The following is a 24,645-nucleotide window of genomic DNA, read 5'->3' on the forward strand; positions in this document are numbered from 1 at the left end:
ATGCAAGCACGTACAATAAAAAACAGAATGACGATGTTTGTTTATGGTGTCTGAATTTACGGAAGTAAGACGGCGCGGCTTTGTTTTATGTCCTTGATAGTGTTGGAAAGTCCGAGTCATTTTACAGCGAGTCGGTTCTTTTGAATAGTACCTATCTATACATATCAACGTTTTCAAATGAGCTGTTCATACCGATATTGATTCATCAAAAAGATTCAACTCAAAGGGCGGTTTGTTCAGGTTATTGTTTAACCGACTCATTCTGTAATATTGTAGTGTAGCGGGTGAGAAACTTACCTAGAGCTAAAATGAAGGATCGTCTGGGCGAATTATCAACCGTAAGACAACATTATCTTCCTAATTTATGTTATTTAGGCGTAAAAATATTGATAATGATTTCGGTTTTAGTACAGATAAGATAACGTTACCTGCTTTCACTATAGACAAGAACATTTGCCTTAATGCTTTTTACTTACTCAGTATTGCCTTGCTATCTTGTTTACTGATAATACAAAGTTTTCTGTTTTATTCAAGCTGTTTATAAAGATTTCAGTGACTGCTTTTTTATTATCAGTATTTGTTTTGACTAACCTTGGCTTTCCCCGATCAGCACTGCAATGACATCACCATCCTTGTTGAGTCCGACGCTTTCCTAGAGGGGTTCCTGCCCAAGGTTTGTGTACTTATACCGTATTGTTTGAACATCTACTTGTTTTGTTTATTTTGTAAAACGGTCTCTATTCTACATTAATCTTACAAAAGAGAAGTATACTTTTGTTAATTTATGTGTAGGCTACTTGAAAGTTCAAGTATAATTTAAGTATACTTTACTGTTTTTTTTAGCTGTAGGCTATACTATAGTAATTTACCATTTCAATACTACTGGCTTGTGTCAAGTTAGCCCTTTTAGTTCTTCTTTTTTATTTCATTATAGTGCATGTGAACATTTATAGCTTAAACTTGTAGCCATTTTTAGCTTAAAAGTAGACATTGTAGGCTATTCTCTTAGCTTGTAGTTTTTATTTTGCAAACAAACTTAAAAATATTTTGTAAATATAACTTTTAACAGCTATTTATATTTAATCAACTAAGTTATTAATTTTATAAGTATGTTATGTGGAAGTATATAAAACTACGTGGGAACAATATTTAATAGGCTACTCAATTTCATGCAAAATACGTATACACGTAACTTCAACAAAAGATTGGGTAAGAATAGGCAGACTTCTGTGAGTGTAAGTACACAAAGTGTTATTTTAAGTGTAGTTTATGTAAGTCACTTTTCAGACAAAGTATTGTTTTTTTCTTCTAGTTTTAAAAAGTATACTTTCTGTTAGGATATAACTGAAAACCAAATAATTTCTATCGTCGTGCATGTTACTGTATATGTACAGGTTGATGAGGCTCAAAAACTTTTAGAAAGACTTTCCTTCCTTGTGGAAGAAGTGAAGCTGAGACATAGTACAATTTTGACAGAAATCAACCCACAGGCCTGTGAGTATGTTGCATTTTGTGTTTTAGCAGTCTTGTCTGCATTAAGCACCTGTGGTACAAATATTGAACAAAAAATATAAATTAATTTGAAGAAATACTAATCCATTAAGCATGAAAGTTATGGAAATAGACTGTTTAAATGGTGCGAGGAGCCTGAATACTTTCAATAATAAACAAAGTTGTTTTGTGCAGGCACTTCTCTTTTTCTTTGTTCTTCTCTACCATGTTTGTGTCTGTTTTTACTAAAAGATGTGAGAGATGAACTTGAGCTGTTTGGCAATGACATCAAGCAGGTAGCAGATGCAATCAGAGTTAAACTAAAAGGTAAGTGAATTAAAATGTGTTTATTTATTGTTAGTTTATATATATATATATATATATATATATATATATATATATATATATATATATATATATATATACACACACACATACATACATACATACTGGTTCATTCCTGATAGGAGAAAAACATAGTCACTTTTCTACAGATTCTTTTTCTAGTTTTTTTCATTTTTCATCAAAGCCAGTCTTGATGTGGAGGACAATTTGTTTTAGTACAATGTATAAACAAATAAGATACTAAACAAATTCTAGGTCTAATTCTAATAATAATTTCAAAGACAAAAGCTAATATTTTTAAATGTAGTTACTCTTACCATTTTCATTTCTGCATCCTAGCTCACAACCAGTTTTTATACTGTCAAACATGGATTCATTTATGCTGTAATATATTAATTCTGCATTTACAGTATATTCAATATTATAATTTGTACAGACAGGAAAACATGGACAGGCTACACTATATTTGTCCAGTGCTGAGTGTCAGCCCAGTCCAGCTCCACAATTGAGGAATAAAAGGGATGATTTGACTTGCAAATAGAGATGTTTGTCTGTGCCAGTTTGTAGTGGAAATTAATTTTTTTTTAACTAGGAAATGTGTCCCTAGTAAATTCTCAGCTTTATCCTTTTCAATAAACTTTCTTCTAAATGTGGCTTTATATCTGCCTGGAAAAAAATAACCTCAACTTTGGTATACAATGTCTCCAACACTGTAAATGTCAACATTTTTGTCACAACTTTTGACATTTACAATCTTTTGTGTTACGTTTAAAAGCTTTAGTGTTTGATTGTTAATACAGATATGGAAGAACATTTTTCACAATATGGGAATGCAAACAGCAGCTCGGTGTACTGCCGTATACACACTACTCAGGTAAGAATCACCCTCTGCTCTATATATTCAATGCTGTTCTTTAGATGCTAGTTTTAGTATTTCTTCCTTTGTCTTTCTGTGTTGTTCCATAGCACACAGTTCTTTCACTGAGGTTTGCAGAAATAATAAGTTTGTACAACCAAGAGCTGTTATATTTTCGTGCAAAGAGTAAAGAGCGGATACAAAGACAGCTGGAGATCAGTAAGTGAACTAATACGTTTATTAACACATCATGGTAAAATGTCTTTGACCACCACTGCCTATTGTTATTAGTATTTGCCTTCTGTAATTGCACAGTAGTCTGTAGAATTGCTGTCATCTTGAGGATGATTATAAGTTAATGGGAAAGTTCATCCAAAAAGGAAAATTTGCAGTTAATTTATTCACCCTCAGGCAGTAGGAACAGTAGGTGACTATTTTCAATAGATCATTAAAGAACATTTTTAGCTGAAACCTTAGTACGTCTTGGTGATTTTATTAAAAAACACACACAGGCTAAACAAAATGAATCCTTGTAGCTCCTGAGGATATGCTTAGGTCTGAAGTGAAGTAAAAGAAAATGAACGTTATTACCTATCATTACCTTTAATCAGCAGCCTCTGCAAACATTTCTGAGTGCATTCACCATAGCAGTAAATTAACAGCAAACTTTTAGTTTTGGGTGAACTAAACTTCTTTTCTTAAAGTTGACAAAAGTAAATTAAATCATATTTACCATATTACATTATAATGTAGAATCAAACACTATTGGAAGATCAAGGATATTTTTTCTATTTAAGGTGGCAATGTAATGACTGAAGAGGAGACAGAGGATTTACTACAAAATAAAAGTCCTGCTGTTTTTACCTCAAATGTAAGTTTCAATGTTTACAGAAAGCTTCATTCTTTCCCACATAAAGTCCAGTAAGCTTCCTGAAATGTTAAGATACGTTTTTGTGTGTAGGTCAGCTCTGGCTCCAGCATCACAGGGCAAGCGTTGAATGAGATTGAGTCACGACACAAGGACATTCTCTGTCTGGAGGCCAGCATTCGAGAGCTGCATAACATGTTTACGGATATCACCATGCTAGTCAACAGTCAGGTACTACACGCTCGCTAGAAAGTTCAGTGAATAGACAGGAATAAATGGTGAAGCTTTAATATAGAGTTTGTAAAATTAATGATTTGGTCCATTATCTAATATGAGTAAACGAAAAAAAAAGTTTAGTTGATCAGTTGAAAAAGTCAATAAACCCACTGCCTTAAAATGATTAATTAAAGTTAATGATTTATTTGCAAAATTATACAAAATTACTTGAACTTACGTTAATGGGTTTACTGACTTTAATGGGTCACAACTTGTACAGTCAGCTTGTCGCTTTAAAGGCAGGGGCTGCGTCCGAAACCGCCTACTACTCAGTAGGTACTGCATTAGAATTTAAACGTACTACTCAACCATTAGAAAAGTAAAATCTATACAGTATAAATGTGAGACGTATGAATGGATTCGGACGTACTACATCCACCATTTTGTCATGGTCACGTGACCTACCTGCATCAGTTGTGTCACTTCAGTCCCATTCATGAATTCTCTCATGGGGCATCATGGTATAGTGCAGCGTGCATGGGATACGCACTTCAGAATCTCGCTGGAAATAGTCGGTCATACGGGTAGTTCTTGCATACTGATTTTTGAATTCTACGAATTCGGACATACTACTCAGCTCCCATACTGATTTTAGCCTACTATATAGTATGGAAGTATGCGGTTTCGGACGCAACCAGCATGTTTACTCACATTTATAGGGGAGTTAAAAAAAACAAACATTTTTAACTAATTGTTTTTTACAGTGTGTTTGAATGCTTCAAGTGTATTATAGTCGTTATAAATTTGGTTTGATGGATGTTGTTTTAATAATTCAGTGTATTTTTATTTTATTTTTGTAAAACTTTGAGATGCATACTTTAAAGGGCACCTGTGAGGAAAATCATCTTTTTGAAGCTGTTTGGACAGAACTTTGTGTAGGTATAGTGTGTCCACTGTCATATTGGAGTGATAGAAAGACAATAAGTCTCTTTTTTTAATTTCCTGATGTCAAAATCCAAATCCCTCCCATTTTGAGGCCCACTGTAACGTGATGTAGGAGTGTTGTTTCCCCGCCCACCAAATTGATTGACGGTGAAGTCTTGATCGGATACGAGGCCGGCTGGAAGTGCAATATGCACATTAATATAGCAGCATTTTTTAATGACACTGTATAACAATTATGAATATTTTTACAGTACTGTGACGGTTGGGTTTAGGGGTGGGGGTAAGCTTTGAAAAATACAATTTATTGGTATCAGGTTTATTTTGCACATTAGCATAATGGATATTCAATTTAATTCAATTCATCTTTATTTGTATAGCGCTTATACAATGTAGATTGTGTCAAAGCAGCTTCACATAAAAGATCACAGTAAATAGGAACAGTGTAGTTCAGTTTGTAGTATTTAAGTTCAGTTCAGTTGAGCTCAGTTCAGTGTGGTTTAATAATCACTACTGAGAGTCCAAATATTGAAGGGCAAATCCAACGATGCGCAGCTCTACAGATCCCGAACCATGCAAGCCAGTGGCGACAGCGGAGAGGGAAAAAAAACTTCACTAATGGCGGAAGTGAAGGAAAAAACCTTGAGAGAACCATGCTCAATTGGGCACGACCATTTTAATTTCTCCGCTGGCCAAACGTCTTTTGCAGAGCTGCAGTCTCAGTGGCGGAGGCTGGAAGCTGGCCTCAGCGAAGACTTGTCTGTCTCTGGAGCGTCACAGGAATCAGTCTCATGTTCTCCACTCTTCCATGACCATCACAGTAGCTGCTCAGGATTCAGCCAGGTCCAGGATATGGAAACCTTGGGATCATCTCGTCGTTGGTCTTGGATCGAATCAGTGACTCTGCATAGTCTGAGGGCCTCGGGAAGAGTATCCCCAGGTGGAAATGGAGAATAAAGAAAATAATTAGCGTAGCTGATGTTCACAGTGTATATCAACAAGACGCATAACCTGTGTGGAAGCCCCCTAAGTGGTGCACTAAGTGTATGCTTTACTGAACAGATAGGTCTTTAATCTAGTTTTGAATTGGGAGAGTGTGTCTGAGCCTCGGACGTTATCAGGAAGGCTATTCCAGAGTTTAGGAGCTATAAATGAGAAGGCTCGACCTCCTTTACTCGACTTTGCTATTTTAGGTACTACCAGAAGCCCTGAGTTTTGAGACCTTAAAGAGCGAGTTGGATTGTAGCGAGACAGAAGATTGGTTAGATAAACAGGAGCTAGATTATTTAAAGCTTTATATGTAAGAAGCAATATTTTAAATTCAATACGAAACTTAACAGGCAGCCAGTGTAAGGAGGATAAAATTGGGGTGATGTGATCAAATTTTCTAGACCTGGTAAGAACTCTGGCAGCTGCATTTTGTACTAATTGAAGTTTGTTAATAGTGGATGCTGGGCAGCCAGCAAACAGTGCATTACAGTAGTCCAGCCTAGAAGTCATAAAAGCATGGACTAGCTTTTCTGCATCTGAGATGGATAGAATACTTCGTAACTTAGCGATATTTCTCAGATGAAAGAAAGCAGTTTTTGTGACATGGGATATATGATTTTTTAAAGTTAAATTGCTGTCTAATATGACACCCAGATCTTTTATAGTAGAGCTAACGCTAACTTTGTATCCCTCTAATTGTAGGTCGAGTTGTGAGATCTGCTGTGTACAGGATTTAGGCCCAATAAGTAATAATTCTGTTTTGTCTGAGTTTAAGAGAAGATAATTGTTGGTCATCCAGTCTTTAACATCTTTAATACACTCAGTTAGCTTGGACAGATTAGACGTCTCGTCAGGTTTAGATGAAATATATAATTGAGTATCATCTGCATAGCAGTGAAAGCTGATCCCATGTCTTCTAATAATGTCTCCCAGGGGTAGCATGTATATTGTAAACAGCAAAGGGCCTAGAACTGATCCTTGAGGCACCCCGTATTTTACTGGGCTGATTTGTGAAGGCTGTCTATTAATATTCACAAACTGGTAACGGTCAGATAAGTATGACTTAAACCATTGTAGGGCCTGTCCCTGGACACCTGTAGACTTTAAGCGATTAATAAGGATACCATGGTCAATGGTGTCAAATGCCGCACTAAGATCGAGTAGAACTAATAGCGAGATGCACCCTTGGTCAGCAGCTAAGAGTAAATCGTTGGTTATTTTCACTAATGCAGTTTCTGTACTGTGATGAGCTCTGAAACCTGACTGAAACACTTCGAAAACATTGTTGGTCTGCAGAAAAGAGCATAATTGAGCAGAAACAACTTTTTCTAGTATTTTAGATATAAATGGAAGGTTTGAAATAGGCCTATAATTAGCTAAGTTGCTGGGGTCCAGTTGTGGTTTCCTAATAATAGGTTTAATAACAGCTAACTTGTAAGGATTTGGAACATGGCCTAAAGATAAAGAAGAGTTGATAATGTTAAGAAGAGGTTCTCCTATAACAGGTAGCAATTCTTTCAGTAACTTTGTTGGAATTGGGTCCAATATACACGTAGCTGATTTAGAGCTATTTATAATTTTGTCTAGCTCTTCCTGTTCTATGATTTTAAAGCACTGTAGGTTATTTAGATTCAGAGGCGTGTTTACTGGATCTGAAGTATAAGGCGGTGCAGAAAGTTTAATATCTCCTATTTTCTGTCTAAAGCCTTCTATTTTATCACTGAAAAAATTCATGAAGTCATCACTACTATTTTGCGGTGGAACGTTTTGTTCCAAAGATGACCGATTATTTGTTCATTTAGCAATGGTGTTAAATAAGAATCTAGGATTGTTATGATTATTTTCTATCAGTTTGCGGAGGTGCTCAGCCCTGGCAGATTTTAAAGCCCTCCTATAGCTGGACATACTGTCTTTGAATGCAATTCTAAAGACTTCTAAATTAGTTTTCTTCCATTTACGTTCCAGGGCACGGGTTGCTGTTTTGAGAGCGCGGGTATGACTATTATACCATGGTGTAGTTTTATTCTCTCTAGCCTTTTTTAGTTTGATGGGTGCCACAGTATTTAGAGTGCTAGTAAAGATGGCATCCATACTGCTGGTTACTACATCAAGGTCATTTGCGTTTGCGGGTGCATTTCGAAGTAGAGAAAGATCAGGTAAGTTATTTATAAATTCATCTTTAGTGGATGGAACAATAGTTCTACTAGGGCGATATATCGGAGCGGATCTGCTAATTTCAGGTAAACACAGCTTATATAGTAAGAGGTAGTGGTCTGTAATATCATCACTTTGTGGTATAATGTCTACATCAATGACCTCAATTCCATAAGACAGAATTAGAACTAGTGTATGCTTTAGGCGATGGGTTGGACCAATAACATTTTGCTTTATTCCTAGTGAGACCAGCAAGTCCATAAACGCGAGCCCTAATGTGTTGTTAGCGTCATCTATGTGGATGTTAAAGTCTCCTACAATTAGTATTTTATCAGTTTTAACTAGTAAGTCAGAGATAAAATCAGAAAACTCTTTTAGAAAATTGACATAGGGTCCTGGGGGTCTATATAGGGTGATTAGAGCGAGAGATAACAGGTTTTTGCATAGTGTTTGGAAGGACAACATTAAGCGCTAGTACTTCAAAGGAGCTAAACATAAGTCCGTTTCTCTGATTAACATTAAGAATATCACTAAAGATTGACGCGACTCCACCACCACGACCAGTTTGACGAGCCTCATGCTTATATAAGAATCCTGGAGGAGTTGCCTCATTTAAACTAATATAGTCATTTTGTTTCAGCCAGGTTTTAGTGAGACAGAGTGCATTAAGATTGTTATCTGTTATTATTTCATTTATGATAGGTGCGTTAGGTGCTAGTGACCTGATGTTTAGGAGACCAAGCTTCATGAAATTTGTATTTTCACTTTTTAGTGTTTTTTCTGGTTTAATTCTTAATAGATTATTTCTGGAGCACACAGTACGTTTGTTTCTTGATCTAATAGTGTGAGGAACAGACACAGTCTCTATGGGGTAAGCTAGGTATGCATTACTGTTATTTATGTGGGACGAATAGGACTCTGTATGGCTAAATTGTGAATTTTGTGAGTTTTTACTTACTAGTCAGATAGAGTGAAGTATTCTGGAGATGTTGTCTGACAGGAGTTCAGCTCCAGCTCGACTGGGGTGCAGCCCGTCAGCGCGGAAAAGCCTAGGACGCTCCCAGAAAAGATTCCAGTTATTGGCAAAGAGCAATTTCTGTTCTTCACACCATGTTAATAGCCATTCATTCAGAGCAAAAAGTCTACTGAACCTTTCATTTCCTCGGCGGTAGGTAGGAAGCGGTCCAGAAACAATGATCTGCGTGGCGGGCGAGGTGCGTCGAACCGTCTTGATCAGGCTCCTGAAGTCCTTCTTTAGGATCTCCGTCTGCCGGAGCCCGGTGTCGTTCGTCCCCACGTGGAGGACGATGGCACCGAGGCTCTCGGCAGCGCTCAGGATAGTAGGTATCTGTGCAGAAATATTCTTAACTCGGGCACCAGGGAAGCAGAACGTGCATACTTTGTTACCTTTGGAGGAAGTGGAGCGGACGTGGCGCACGATTGAGTCGCCAATGATGGCAACATCGCGACCCGTCTTGTGGAGAGGGGCGAAGCGGTTCTCCGTGGGGATCTCGAACACCGGAGGAGGAGACGTTCTGGCCCGGGAACTGGTAAGCACCTTACGCGGCTGCACCCAGGGGCCGTGGTAGCCGGGAGTCTGCGTGAACGACGCCTGGGTGAACCGCGTCCTCGGTGCGCTGGGCCTGGACAGAGAAGCACACGGGGTTGAGGAAGCAGGGAGATTGTCGTTGTATCGAACACTTACCTCAGACGAGCGAGTACGGGTTAAGAGCTTAGCCCTGATGCCCTCTCGCTTCGTCTCCAGCGAGCGAATCTGGGACTCCACCGCTTCCAGCTCCAGCGCCTCCATCGATGGCTCTCCTGCACTCAAGGACAGACACGCAAGCGACATTGTACAAGGTGAAGAGCAAAGCCAGAAAGTGAGAAAATAAGTGAGTGAAAGAGGTTGGTAGCTTTAGCTGACCAGCGGTGCTAGCAGGCTAAAGCTACAAACACCAAGCAGATGCTCGAAAGACAGAACGTTTAAAAGTAGATTTGTTTGTATGAGTGTGTTAAGGGATTGTTCACCCGAAGTAGGAGAGATAAATATTTAGTGAATGAGGAGGTATTTTATGATAAAAATGTATATTGCGAATCTAAACTCCAAACAAACGCAGCGAAGCTACCGTCCGGTGACAGTGACAGTGACGTCACTCGAGCATGCGCCTGGGGTTATCAATACAGTAGTGCATATTAACGTGTATCCTGTCACATTTGGCATGAAAAAACTGTGCAAAGTTAAACGTGCACCGTGTGTGTGTGCATCCGTGAACTTCGTGGGAAAGTTCTTACTGTAGTGTTTCTATGTTACGTGAGATCGGCTTCCTTCATGTCTGTCACTGTGCTGTTTATCTGATGCAGCCAAGGTGGAGATTGAAGCACACTCTGACAGGCACGTGGGAACGGTGGGCGGGGAGAACTAGCATTAAGGCACAGGCAACAAAAACAGCTGGTGTCCGGAGCAAAAAATTCCAATATTCTGAAAGGTATAATAAATAATCTGATGGATGTTTTGAGCTGAAACTTTACAGACACTTTCTGGACACACAAATAACTTATCTTAAATCTTGAAAAAGGGGTAAAATAGGTGCCCTTTAAAGCTATTATAAAAAGTTCATTATTATTGCGACATAAGTTTACATGAAAGTGCAATGAGACTTCTAAAATAACCATTATTTAAAAGGTGTTTCCTTTTTTGTTTTATAGGGTGAAATGGCAAACAACATAGCAAAGACTGTAATGAAAACTGGGAACTATGTAGATCAAGGGAAAGAGAACATCAAACATGCTATTGAATATAAGAAATCCTGGCGGATTAGACTACCTCCCTTGCCTTCATTCATGCGCAAAGCAAAGCCAGTAACCAAAGAGGGGCTCTTGAATGAATCTTGAATATTAAACATATTCTACTTTAAGGTGTTTTTTTTTTTTTTGCGGTCTGTGAAATTGATGGATTTGTGAATATGCCGGTTGACACTGATCTGTCTATTGGGTTTTCTCAATCCATTTACAAACATACACTTCTCATTTGTGTCTGCTTCCATGTTTAATGGTTAAGCTTGCTCTCAGATAGGCAGCACGGCAGCATTTTCTGTTGTAACATGACAAATCAGGTATCTTGTGAGTATCAGTGAATGTTTATATGCACTAATTTTCATTATTTAAAACGAAGCCAGCAAGCATTTTTTGACAGACATGTCAAGCAGCTAAAGCCCAACTTTATTTTTATTTTTTTTAAATAATCAAAAAGGATTGTAGCTTGCCAGACTGCACAAGCATAATGTCACACTTTACGATTTCCGATGTCATTTCAGACTAAACGACAATCAAGCCGCGCCAACACAGATATGCAAGAAAACTCACGTGGGGTTTGACTTTGTCCATCCATGACACATTTGTTTGTACAATTTTTTTAATACCTCAAAGCAAATGTAAATAATCTGTAGTGTTATTTTGTGCACAACATGCTTTACTAATAAACTCAGAAAAAAAAAACTGTTTTGATATTTCCCCACGGTGGTTTGAAGTTGTCTCGCTGATTGCATCATTAGTAGATTCTCCTCTTGGTTCTTGGTTTGACGTTCATCGTAGCTGAAGTTGCACTGCAGAAAATTGCCTCAAGTCAGAGGGCAAATTTGATCACAACAGTCATTAAGACAAATCATACTACAAAATCATGGCTGAAATTGTAGTGTAAACAGGGTTTAACATTAAGACCAAGGTTTAACATTAAGACCAAGACATCTAACAATTGTAGAAAAATAGACTTACATTAATGACTACACATTTGTCTGACAACTTGTCTATTTTCAGACTATTATTAGATGTCTATTAGAATTCATTTTAAAATGTTAAAAATTACAGACTTGTCTGACTGACCTAGAGAACTGCACTCACAGAACTTGATGAATCCAGGACAAGATTTCATAAGTAAGATAATACTTATAATGAGAAGTAGCTGGTGGGGGAGTTACCTTGCTTAAAATAATCAATGAAACTCCTGTGAAATGGATATGTAAAGATAATAGAATATAAAATAAACTGGTATTTATCTAGCTCAAAGAACCAACAAGGAAACAACCCATTAGAATGAATGCACTGAGACCTTGTTAAGCACTTTATATTTGACAAATGGCTGACTAAAATGTGGAACAAGTGATTCCCTGAATTTAAATTACATATAAAATAAAGACATTATATTGCAATGTGTTGTAGTTGTGTTTTCATTAAGGGTCCAAAGAACATATACAATATTAAAGGCAGAATTCATTTAAGTTAGATGCAGTTTCAGGTTTTGTTTTAGGCTTGGTAATGTCCTGCATTGTCACACAAAGAAAGCATATTGTGCAGACTAGTCAGTCTGGGCAATAATGGGGTGCCGCAACATTTTTTCTTTGCTGTTTTAAACAGGCAGTCATCCCCGAATTGTTCGAGATGCATAAAATGCTATTTTTACAAAAATGCTCTAAAGGTGCTCTAAAGGACGGACAACAATAACTTGGGCTCAAACAATTGTGATTTATTTACAAGTGGTGATGGTGAAACAGTGAGTGAGTTATTTACAAATTTAAAACAATGAACAGAACTTTTAGAAGGACTGGCTATGGGTGGCACTAAGGAGAAGAACCAATCAGAACCAAAACAGTCTTACTAATTTTCAAGAATAATCCCCTCTAATCTAATCTAGTAAACAATATATATGAAAAATAAATCTTCAACGTCAATGACGTCCTACCGCATCTACAATAACTACAATGTTACAACAACTAACTTGACCAAAAATACAAGGGTTGGCGCACACCCTCTTACCTAATGTATCTAGACAGCTGTAAACCTACCTGTTGAGATTTATGTCATGTGACTTAGCCTTTCTAACCTCTCTGACACACATGAGGGTAGGAAAGGAATGGAAACACAAGGGTATATGAACAGACAGCAACAAAATTCAAACAACAACAACACAGTAAAAAATAAATTAAGATGAAAATTATCAACAAATGGGGATACCAAAGCTAGCAAAAACACAAAAAAGTGGTCATTAATGGTCTGTGGTCATTAAAAATCCCATGGAACTTCTCGTAAAGAGTAGGGGTGTAGCCCCGGTGTCTTAGTCAAATTCCATCTCGGCCTTAACCATCATGGCCTCCCAATCATCCCCATTCACTGAATTGGCTCTATCACTGTCTATCCACTCCACCTATAGCTGGTGTGTGGTAAGTGCACTTGTGCCGTTGACCTGTGGCTGCCGTCACATCATCCAAGTTCACATCATAACCCACCACCCCCCAGCCCCCCATAATTGTGAAGCGCTTTGGTTGTATGGCCATACACGATACATGCGCTATATAAATACACACATTATATTTTTTATGTTGAAGGGGCCTTCATAACCTCCTCCTTCCAACTGATGCCAGTTCTCTGCATGCAGACTATTACAGACTGCACCATGGGCACATAACTAGTCAGTTCCACCCAGAGTGTTGCACTGGAGCTAGGATCCAATCAGACATAAAGGCCAATCAGCCACACATTTTTTGTTTAATTTTATATCAAAAACAGTAAAAAATAATTATTGTCATTTTTTGGCAGCTTAGGGTGTGCCCTCTGTCCCACCCACCACAACCTTAGAGGACACACCCTAATCCTATCTCCAGCTGTTTACCAGGGGTGAAACGACAGTCGTTCCCATATTATACAGATGGCCAAGGTACACAATTACAGAGTTTCCTTTTGAGCCTTTGATAGTCATCCAGTCAAGAAAGAAATGCCCCAACATTTTACTGTCTTACATGAACAGTCATATCCTGATTGTTCAGTTGCTTGCAGGTTTTTTTAGTTGCACAATATAACAAACTGCACAAAGGGCACACAACTACTCATTCTGGGCAATAATGCAGTGCCACAACATTTCTTTCTTTGCTGTTTTGAACAGGCAGTCATCCCCTGATTGTTCAGGATGCATAATATGCTACGGAATGGAAGTTTTACAGTGTTGGTCCATGGCATTTGTGTCTTTTGACAGTCATCCTGCATAAATGCAGTGCCATAACTTTCCTTTTTCCATGTTGAAGGGGCCTTCATAACCTGATCCTTCCGACTGATGCCAGTTCTCTGCATGCAGACTATTACAGACTGCACCAAGGGCACATAACTAGTCAGTTCCACCCAGAGTGTTGCACTGGAGCTAGGATCCAATCAGACATAATGGCCAGTCAGCCATACATTTTTTGTTTAATTTTATATCAAAAACAGTAAAAAATAACTATTGTCATTTTTTGGCAGCTTAGGGTGTGCCCTCTGTCCCACCCACCGCAGCCTTAGAGGACACACCCTAATCCTATCTCCAGCTGTTTACCAGGGGTGAAACGACAGTCGTTCCCATATTGTCCAGATGGCCAAGGTACACAATTACAGAGTTTCCTCTTGAGCCCTTGATAGTCATCCAGTTTAGAAAGAAATGCCCTAACATTTTAGTGTCTTACATGAACAGTCATATCCTGATTGTTCAGTTGCTTGCAGGTTTTTTTAGTTGCACAATATAACAAACTGCACAAAGGGCACACAACTACTCATTCTGGGCAATAATGCAGTGCCACAACATTTCTTTCTTTGCTGTTTTGAACAGGCAGTCATCCCCTGATTGTTCAGGATGCATAATATGCTACAGAATGGAAATTTTACAATGTTGGTCCATGGCATTTGTGTCTTTTGACAGTTCTCCTGCATAAATGCAATGCCATAACTTTCCTTTTTCCATGTTGAAGGGGCCTTCATAACCTGATCCTTCCGACTGATGCCAGTTCTCTGCATGCAGACTATTACATACTGCACCATGGGCACATAACTAGTCAGTTCCACCCAGAGTGTTGCACTGGAGCTAGGATCCAATCAGACATAAAGGCCAGTCAGCCATACATTTTTTGTTTCATTTTATATCAAAAACAGTAAAAAATAATTATTGTCATTTTTTGGCAGCTTAGGGTGTGCCCTCTGTCCCACCCACCGCAGCCTTCGAGGACACACCCTAATCCTATCTCCAGCTGTTTACCAGGGGTGAAACAACAGCCGTTCCCATATTATACAGATGGCCAAGGTACACAATTACAGAGTTTCCTTTTGAGCCTTTGATAGTCATCCAGTCAAGAAAGAAATGCCCTAACATTTTACTGTCTTACATGAACAGTCATATCCTGATTGTTCAGTTGCTTGCAGGTTTTTTTAGTTGCACAATATAACAAACTGCACAAAGGGCACACAACTACTCATTCTGGGCAATAATGCAGTGCCACAACATTTCTTTCTTTGCTGTTTTGAACAGGCAGTCATCCCCTGATTGTTCAGGATGCATAATATGCTACGGAATGGAAATTTTACAATGTTGGTCCATGGCATTTGTGTCTTTTGACAGTCATCCTGCATAAATGCAGTGCCATAACTTTCCTTTTTCCATGTTGAAGGGGCCTTCATAACCTCATACTTCCGACTGATGCCAGTTCTCTGCATGCAGACTATTACAGACTGCACCATGGGCACATAACTAGTCAGTTCCACCCAGAGTGTTGCACTGGAGCTAGGATCCAATCAGACATAAAGGCCAATCAGCCACACATTTTTTGTTTAATTTTATATCAAAAACAGTAAAAAATAATTATTGTCATTTTTTGGCAGCTTAGGGTGTGCCCTCTGTCCCACCCACCGCAGCCTTAGAGGACACACCCTAATCCTATCTCCAGCTGTTTACCAGGGGTGAAACGACAGTCGTTCCCATATTATACAGATGGCCAAGGTACACAATTACAGAGTTTCCTTTTGAGCCTTTGATAGTCATCCAGTCAAGAAAGAAATGCCCCAACATTTTACTGTCTTACATGAACAGTCATATCCTGATTGTTCAGTTGCTTGCAGGTTTTTTTAGTTGCACAATATAACAAACTGCACAAAGGGCACACAACTACTCATTCTGGGCAATAATGCAGTGCCACAACATTTCTTTCTTTGCTGTTTTGAACAGGCAGTCATCCCCTGATTGTTCAGGATGCATAATGTGCTACGGAATGGAAGTTTTACAATGTTGGTCCATGGCATTTGTGTCTTTTGACAGTCATCCTGCATAAATGCAGTGCCATAACTTTCCTTTTTCCATGTTGAAGGGGCCTTCATAACCTGATACTTCCGACTGATGCCAGTTCTCTGCATGCAGACTATTACAGACTGCACCATGGGCACATAACTAGTCAGTTCCACCCAGAGTGTTGCACTGGAGCTAGGATCCAATCAGACATAAAGGCCAATCAGCCACACATTTTTTGTTTATTTTTATATCAAAAACAGTAAAAAATAATTGTTGTCATTTTTTGGCAGCTTAGGGGGCGCCCTCTGTCCCACCCACCGCAGCCTTAGAGGACACACCCTAATCCTATCTCCAGCTGTTTACCAGGGGTGAAACGACAGACGTTCCCATATTGTCCAGATGGCCAAGGTACGCAATAACAGAGTTTCCTTTTGAGCCTTTGATAGTCATCCAGTCAAGAAAGAAATGCCCCAACATTTTACTGTCTTACATGAACAGTCATATCCTGATTGTTCAGTTGCTTGCAGGTTTTTTTAGTTGCACAATATAACAAACTGCACAAAGGGCACACAACTACTCATTCTGGGCAATAATGCAGTGTCACAACATTTCTTTCTTTGCTGTTTTGAACAGGCAGTCATCCCCTGATTGTTCAGGATGCATAATGTGCTACGGAATGGAAGTTTTACAATGTTGGTCCATGGCATTTGTGTCTTTTGACAGTCATCCTGCATAAATGCAGTGCCATAACTTTCCTTTTTCCATGTTGAAGGGGCTTTCATAACCTGATACTTCCGACTGATGCCAGTTCTCTGCATGCAGACTATTACATTCTGCACCATGGGCACATAACTAGTCAGTTCCACCCAGAGTGCTGCACTGGAGCTAGGATCCAATCAGACATAAAGGCCAATCAGCCACACATTTTTTGTTTAATTTAATATCAAAAACAGTAAAAAATAATTAGTGTCATTTTTTGGCAGCTTAGGGTGTGCCCTCTGTCCCACCCACCGCAGCCTTAGAGGACACACCCTAATCCTATCTCCAGCTGTTTACCAGGGGTGAAACGACAGTCGTTCCCATATTGTCCAGATGGCCAAGGTACACAATTACGGAGTTTCCTTTTGAGCCTTTGATAGTCATCCAGTCAAGAAAGAAATGCCCTAACATTTTACTGTCTTACATGGACAGTCATATCCTGATTGATTAGTTGCTTGCAGGTTTTTTTAGTTGCACAATATAACAAACTGCACAAAGGGCACACAACTACTCATTCTGGGCAATAATGCAGTGCCACAACATTTCTTTCTTTGCTGTTTTGAACAGGCAGTCATCCCCTGATTGTTCAGGATGCATAATATGCTACGGAATGGAAGTTTTACAATGTTGGTCCATGGCATTTGTGTCTTTTGACAGTCATCCTGCATAAATGCAGTGCCATAACTTTCCTTTTTCCATGTTGAAGGGGCCTTCATAACCTGATACTTCCGACTGATGCCAGTTCTCTGCATGCAGACTATTACAGACTGCACCATGGGCACATAACTAGTCAGTTCCACCCAGAGTGTTGCACTGGAGCTAGGATCCAATCAGACATAAAGGCCAATCAGCCACACATTTTTTGTTTATTTTTATATCAAAAACAGTAAAAAATAATTGTTGTCATTTTTTGGCAGCTTAGGGGGCGCCCTCTGTCCCACCCACCGCAGCCTTAGAGGACACACCCTAATCCTATCTCCAGCTGTTTACCAGGGGTGAAACGACAGTCGTTCCCATATTGTCCAGATGGCCAAGGTACGCAATAACAGAGTTTCCTTTTGAGCCTTTGATAGTCATCCAGTCAAGAAAGAAATGCCCTAACATTTTACTGTCTTACATGAACAGTCATATCCTGATTGTTCAGTTGCTTGCAGGTTTTTTAGTTGCACAATATAACAAACTGCACAAAGGGCACACAACTACTCATTCTGGGCAATAATGCAGTGCCACAACATTTCTTTCTTTGCTGTTTTGAACAGGCAGTCATCCCCTGATTGTTCAGGATGCATAATATGCTACGGAATGGAAATTTTACAATGTTGGTCCATGGCATTTGTGTCTTTTGACAGTTACCTGCATAAATGCAGTGCCATAACTTTCCTTTTTCCATGTTGAAGGGGCTTTCATAACCTCATACTTCCGACTGATGCCAGTTCTCTGCATGCAGACTATTACATTCTGCACCATGGGCACATAACTAGTCAGTTCCACCCAGAGTGTTGCACTGGAGCTAGGATCCAATCAGACAAAAAGGCCAGTCAGCCATACATTTTTTGTTTAATTTTATATCAAAAACAGTAAAAAATAACTATTGTCATTTTTTGGCAGCTTAGGGTGTGCCCTCTGTCCCACCCACCACAGCCTTAGAGGACACACCCTAATCCTATCTCCAGCTGTTTACCAGGGGTGAAACGACAGTCGTTCCCATATTGTCCAGATGGCCAAGGTACACAATTACAGAGTTTCCTTTTGAGCCTTTGATAGTCATCCAGTCAAGAAAGAAATGCCCTAACATTTTACTGTCTTACATGGACAGTCATATCCTGATTGATTAGTTGCTTGCAGGTTTTTTTAGTTGCACAATATAACAAACTGCACAAAGGGCAAACAACTAGTCATTCTGGGCAATAATGCAGTGCCACAACATTTCTTTCTTTGCTGTTTTGAACAGGCAGTCATCCCCTGATTGTTCAGGATGCATAATATGCTACGGAATGGAAGTTTTACAATGTTGGTCCATGGCATTTGTGTCTTTTGACAGTCATCCTGCATAAATGCAGTGCCATAACTTTCCTTTTTCTATGTTGAAGGGGCCTTCATAACCTGATCCTTCCGACTGATGCCAGTTCTCTGCATGCAGACTATTACAGACTGCACCAAGGGCACATAACTAGTCAGTTCCACCCAGAGTGTTGCACTGGAGCTAGGATCCAATCAGACATAAAGGCCAGTCAGCCATACATTTTTTGTTTAATTTTATATCAAAAACAGTAAAAAATAACTATTGTCATTTTTTGGCAGCTTAGGGTGTGCCCTCTGTCCCACCCACCGCAGCCTTAGAGGACACACCCTAATCCTATCTCCAGCTGTTTACCAGGAGTGAAACGACAGTCGTTCCCATATTGTCCAGATGGCCAAGGTACACAATTACAGAGTTTCCTCTTGAGCCCTTGATAGTCATCCAGTCAAGAAAGAAATGCCCCAACATTTTACTGTCTTACATAAACAGTCATATCCTGATTGTTCAGTTGCTTGCAGGTTTTTTAGTTGCACAATATAACAAACTGCACAAAGGGCACACAACTAGTCATTCTGGGCAATAATGCAGTGCCACAACATTTCTTTCTTTGCTGTTTTGAACAGGCAGTCATCCCCTGATTGTTCAGGATGCATAATATGCTACGGAATGGAAGTTTTACAATGTTGGTCCATGGCATTTGTGTCTTTTGACAGTCATCCTGCATAAATGCAGTGCCATAACTTTCCTTTTTCCATGTTGAAGGGGCTTTCATAACCTCATACTTCCGACTGATGCCAGTTCTCTGCATGCAGACTATTACAGACTGCACCATGGGCACATAACTAGTCAGTTCCACCTAGAGAGTTGCACTGGAGCTAGGATCCAATCAGACATAAAGGCCAATCAGCCACACATTTTTTTTGTTTAATTTTATATCATAAACAGTAAAAAATAATTATTGTCATTTTTTGGCAACTTAGGGTGTGCCCTCTGTCCCACCCACCGCAGCCTTAGAGAACACACCCTAATCCTATCTCCAGCTGTTTACCAGGGGTGAAACGACAGTTGTTCCCATATTGTCCAGATGGCCAAGGTACACAATAACAGTTTCCTCTTGAGCCCTTGATAGTCATCCAGTCAAGAAAGAAATGCCCCAACATTTTACTGTCTTACATGAACAGTCATATCCTGATTGTTCAGTTGCTTGCTGGTTTTTTAGTTGCAAAATATAACAAACTCCACAAAGGCCACACAACTAGTCATTTTGGGCAATAATGCAGTGCCACAACATTTCTTTCTTTGCTGTTTTGAACAGGCAGTCATCCCCTGATTATTCAGGATGCATAATATGCTATGGAATGGAAAGTTTTACAATGTTGGTCCATGGCATTTGTGTCTTTTGACAGTCATCCTGCATAAATGCAGTGCCATAACTTTCCTTTTTCCATGTTGAAGGGGCCTTCATAACCTGATACTTCCGACTGATGCCAGTTCTCTGCATGCAGACTATTACAGACTGCACCATGGGCACATAACTAGTCAGTTCCACCCAGAGTGTTGCACTGGAGCTAGGATCCAATCAGACATAAAGGCCAATCAGCCACACATTTTTTGTTTAATTTTATATCAAAAACAGTAAAAAATAATTATTGTCATTTTTTGGCAACTTAGGGTGTGCCCTCTGTCCCACCCACCGCAGCCTTAGAGGACACACCCTAATCCTATCTCCAGCTGTTTACCAGGGGTGAAACTACAGTCGTTCCCATATTGTCCTGATGGCCAAGGTACACAATAACAGAGTTTCCTCTTGAGCCCTTGATAGTCATCCAGTCAAGAAAGAAATGCCCCAACATTTTACTGTCTTACATGAACAGTCATATCCTGATTGTTCAGTTGCTTGCTGGTTTTTTAGTTGCAAAATATAACAAACTCCACAAAGGCCACACAACTAGTCATTCTGGGCAATAATGCAGTGCCACAACATTTCTTTCTTTGCTGTTTTGAACAGGCAGTCATCCCCTGATTATTCAGGATGCATAATATGCTATGGAATGGAAAGTTTTACAATGTTGGTCCATGGCATTTGTGTCTTTTGACAGTCATCCTGCATAAATGCAGTGCCATAACTTTCCTTTTTCCATGTTGAAGGGGCCTTCATAACCTGATACTTCCGACTGATGCCAGTTCTCTGCATGCAGACTATTACAGACTGCACCATGGGCACATAACTAGTCAGTTCCACCCAGAGTGTTGCACTGGAGCTAGAATCCAATCAGACATAAAGGCCAATCAGCCACACATTTTTTGTTTAATTTTATATCAAAAACAGTAAAAAATAATTATTGTCATTTTTTGGCAACTTAGGGTGTGCCCTCTGTCCCACCCACCGCAGCCTTAGAGGACACACCCTAATCCTATCTCCAGCTGTTTACCAGGGTTGAAACGACAGTCGTTCCCATATTGTCCAGATGGCCAAGGTACACAATTACAGAGTTTCCTCTTGAGCCCTTGATAGTCATCCAGTCAAGAAAGAAATGCCCCAACATTTTACTGTCTTACATAAACAGTCATATCCTGATTGTTCAGTTGCTTGCAGGTTTTTTAGTTGCACAATATAACAAACTGCACAAAGGGCACACAACTAGTCATTCTGGGCAATAATGCAGTGCCACAACATTTCTTTCTTTGCTGTTTTGAACAGGCAGTCATCCCCTGATTGTTCAGGATGCATAATATGCTACGGAATGGAAGTTTTACAATGTTGGTCCATGGCATTTGTGTCTTTTGACAGTCATCCTGCATAAATGCAGTGCCATAACTTTCCTTTTTCCATGTTGAAGGGGCTTTCATAACCTCATACTTCCGACTGATGCCAGTTCTCTGCATGCAGACTATTACAGACTGCACCATGGGCACATAACTAGTCAGTTCCACCTAGAGAGTTGCACTGGAGCTAGGATCCAATCAGACATCAAGGCCAATCAGCCACACATTTTTTTTGTTTAATTTTATATCAAAAACAGTAAAAAATAATTATTGTCATTTTTTGGCAACTTAGGGTGTGCCCTCTGTCCCACCCACCGCAGCCTTAGAGAACACACCCTAATCCTATCTCCAGCTGTTTACCAGGGGTGAAACGACAGTTGTTCCCATATTGTCCAGATGGCCAAGGTACACAATAACAGTTTCCTCTTGAGCCCTTGATAGTCATCCAGTCAAGAAAGAAATGCCCCAACATTTTACTGTCTTACATGAACAGTCATATCCTGATTGTTCAGTTGCTTGCTGGTTTTTTAGTTGCAAAATATAACAAACTCCACAAAGGCCACACAACTAGTCATTCTGGGCAATAATGCAGTGCCACAACATTTCTTTCTTTGCTGTTTTGAACAGGCAGTCATCCCCTGATTATTCAGGATGCATAATATGCTATGGAATGGAAAGTTTTACAATGTTGGTCCATGGCATTTGTGTCTTTTGACAGTCATCCTGCATAAATGCAGTGCCATAACTTTCCTTTTTCCATGTTGAAGGGGCCTTCATAACCTGATACTTCCGACTGATGCCAGTTCTCTGCATGCAGACTATTACAGACTGCACCATGGGCACATAACTAGTCAGTTCCACCCAGAGTGTTGCACTGGAGCTAGGATCCAATCAGACATAAAGGCCAATCAGCCACACATTTTTTGTTTAATTTTATATCAAAAACAGTAAAAAATAATTATTGTCATTTTTTGGCAACTTAGGGTGTGCCCTCTGTCCCACCCACCGCAGCCTTAGAGGACACACCCTAATCCTATCTCCAGCTGTTTACCAGGGGTGAAACTACAGTCGTTCCCATATTGTCCTGATGGCCAAGGTACACAATAACAGAGTTTCCTCTTGAGCCCTTGATAGTCATCCAGTCAAGAAAGAAATGCCCCAACATTTTACTGTCTTACATGAACAGTCATATCCTGATTGTTCAGTTGCTTGCTGGTTTTTTAGTTGCAAAATATAACAAACTCCACAAAGGCCACACAACTAGTCATTCTGGGCAATAATGCAGTGCCACAACATTTCTTTCTTTGCTGTTTTGAACAGGCAGTCATCCCCTGATTATTCAGGATGCATAATATGCTATGGAATGGAAAGTTTTACAATGTTGGTCCATGGCATTTGTGTCTTTTGACAGTCATCCTGCATAAATGCAGTGCCATAACTTTCCTTTTTCCATGTTGAAGGGGCCTTCATAACCTGATACTTCCGACTGATGCCAGTTCTCTGCATGCAGACTATTACAGACTGCACCATGGGCACATAACTAGTCAGTTCCACCCAGAGTGTTGCACTGGAGCTAGAATCCAATCAGACATAAAGGCCAATCAGCCACACATTTTTTGTTTAATTTTATATCAAAAACAGTAAAAAATAATTATTGTCATTTTTTGGCAACTTAGGGTGTGCCCTCTGTCCCACCCACCGCAGCCTTAGAGGACACACCCTAATCCTATCTCCAGCTGTTTACCAGGGTTGAAACGACAGTCGTTCCCATATTGTCCAGATGGCCAAGGTACACAATTACAGAGTTTCCTCTTGAGCCCTTGATAGTCATCCAGTCAAGAAAGAAATGCCCCAACATTTTACTGTCTTACATAAACAGTCATATCCTGATTGTTCAGTTGCTTGCAGGTTTTTTAGTTGCACAATATAACAAACTGCACAAAGGGCACACAACTAGTCATTCTGGGCAATAATGCAGTGCCACAACATTTCTTTCTTTGCTGTTTTGAACAGGCAGTCATCCCCTGATTGTTCAGGATGCATAATATGCTACGGAATGGAAGTTTTACAATGTTGGTCCATGGCATTTGTGTCTTTTGACAGTCATCCTGCATAAATGCAGTGCCATAACTTTCCTTTTTCCATGTTGAAGGGGCCTTCATAACCTCATACCTCAGACTGATGCCAGTTCTCTGCATGCAGACTATTACATTCTGCACCATGGGCACATAACTAGTCAGTTCCACCCAGAGTGTTGCACTGGAGCTAGGATCCAATCAGACATAAAGGCCAATCAGCCACACATTTTTTTTGTTTAATTTTATATCAAAAACAGTAAAAAATAACTATTGTCATTTTTTGGCAACTTAGGGTGTGCCCTCTTTCCCACCCACCGCAGCCTTAGAGGACACACCCTAATCCTATCTCCAGCTGTTTACCAGGGGTGAAACGACAGTCGTTCCCATATTGTCCAGATGGCCAAGGTACACAATTACAGAGTTTCCTTTTGAGCCTTTGATAGTCATCCAGTCAAGAAAGAAATGCCCTAACATTTTACTGTCTTACATGGACAGTCATATCCTGATTGTTTAGTTGCTTGCTGGTTTTTTAGTTGCACAATATAACAAACTGCACAAAGGGCACACAACTACTCATTCTGGGCAATAATGCAGTGCCACAACATTTCTTTCTTTGCTGTTTTGAACAGGCAGTCATCCCCTGATTGTTCAGGATGCATAATATGCTACAGAATGGAAATTTTACAATGTTGGTCCATGGCATTTGTGTCTTTTGACAGTCATCCTGCATAAATGCAGTGCCATAACTTTCCTTTTTCCATGTTGAAGGGGCTTTCATAACCTCATACTTCCGACTGATGCCAGTTCTCTGCATGCAGACTATTACATTCTGCACCATGGGCACATAACTAGTCAGTTCCACCCAGAGTGTTGCACTGGAGCTAGGATCCAATCAGACATAAAGGCCAATCAGCCACACATTTTTTGTTTATTTTTATATCAAAAACAGTAAAAAATAATTGTTGTCATTTTTTGGCAGCTTAGGGGGCGCCCTCTGTCCCACCCACCGCAGCCTTAGAGGACACACCCTAATCCTATCTCCAGCTGTTTACCAGGGGTGAAACGACAGTCGTTCCCATATTGTCCAGA

The 24,645-nt window shown here is 39.7% G+C and overlaps 1 protein-coding gene across 1 annotated transcript; it reads left to right on the top strand.

Annotated features, from left to right (window-relative positions):
* Positions 1-88: 88 nt before the first annotated feature.
* Positions 89-12,006, top strand: stx2a (syntaxin 2a). Its single transcript, XM_056446581.1, has 9 exons — positions 89-338; positions 611-673; positions 1,395-1,494; positions 1,744-1,818; positions 2,637-2,710; positions 2,803-2,911; positions 3,490-3,563; positions 3,654-3,791; positions 10,569-12,006. The coding sequence occupies exons 1-9, from the start codon at positions 309-311 to the stop codon at positions 10,752-10,754; spliced, it is 849 nt and encodes a 282-aa protein (XP_056302556.1). The 5' UTR covers positions 89-308; the 3' UTR covers positions 10,755-12,006.
* Positions 12,007-24,645: the final 12,639 nt, after the last annotated feature.

Source organism: Danio aesculapii, chromosome 21 (assembly GCF_903798145.1).
Source record: "Danio aesculapii chromosome 21, fDanAes4.1, whole genome shotgun sequence".
In the NCBI taxonomy this organism is placed as follows: Eukaryota; Metazoa; Chordata; class Actinopteri; order Cypriniformes; family Danionidae; genus Danio; species Danio aesculapii.

What these genes read in the sequence shown, in the direction of transcription:
- stx2a (XM_056446581.1), top strand. Translation starts at nt 309, where the DNA reads ATGAAGGATCGTCTGGGCGAATTATCAACC. An exon ending in AGAAATCAACCCACAGGCCT is followed by an intron (nt 1,495 to 1,743) that starts GTGAGTATGTTG and finishes TTTTACTAAAAG; the next exon opens with ATGTGAGAGATGAACTTGAG. An exon ending in AATCAGAGTTAAACTAAAAG is followed by an intron (nt 1,819 to 2,636) that starts GTAAGTGAATTA and finishes TTGTTAATACAG; the next exon opens with ATATGGAAGAACATTTTTCA.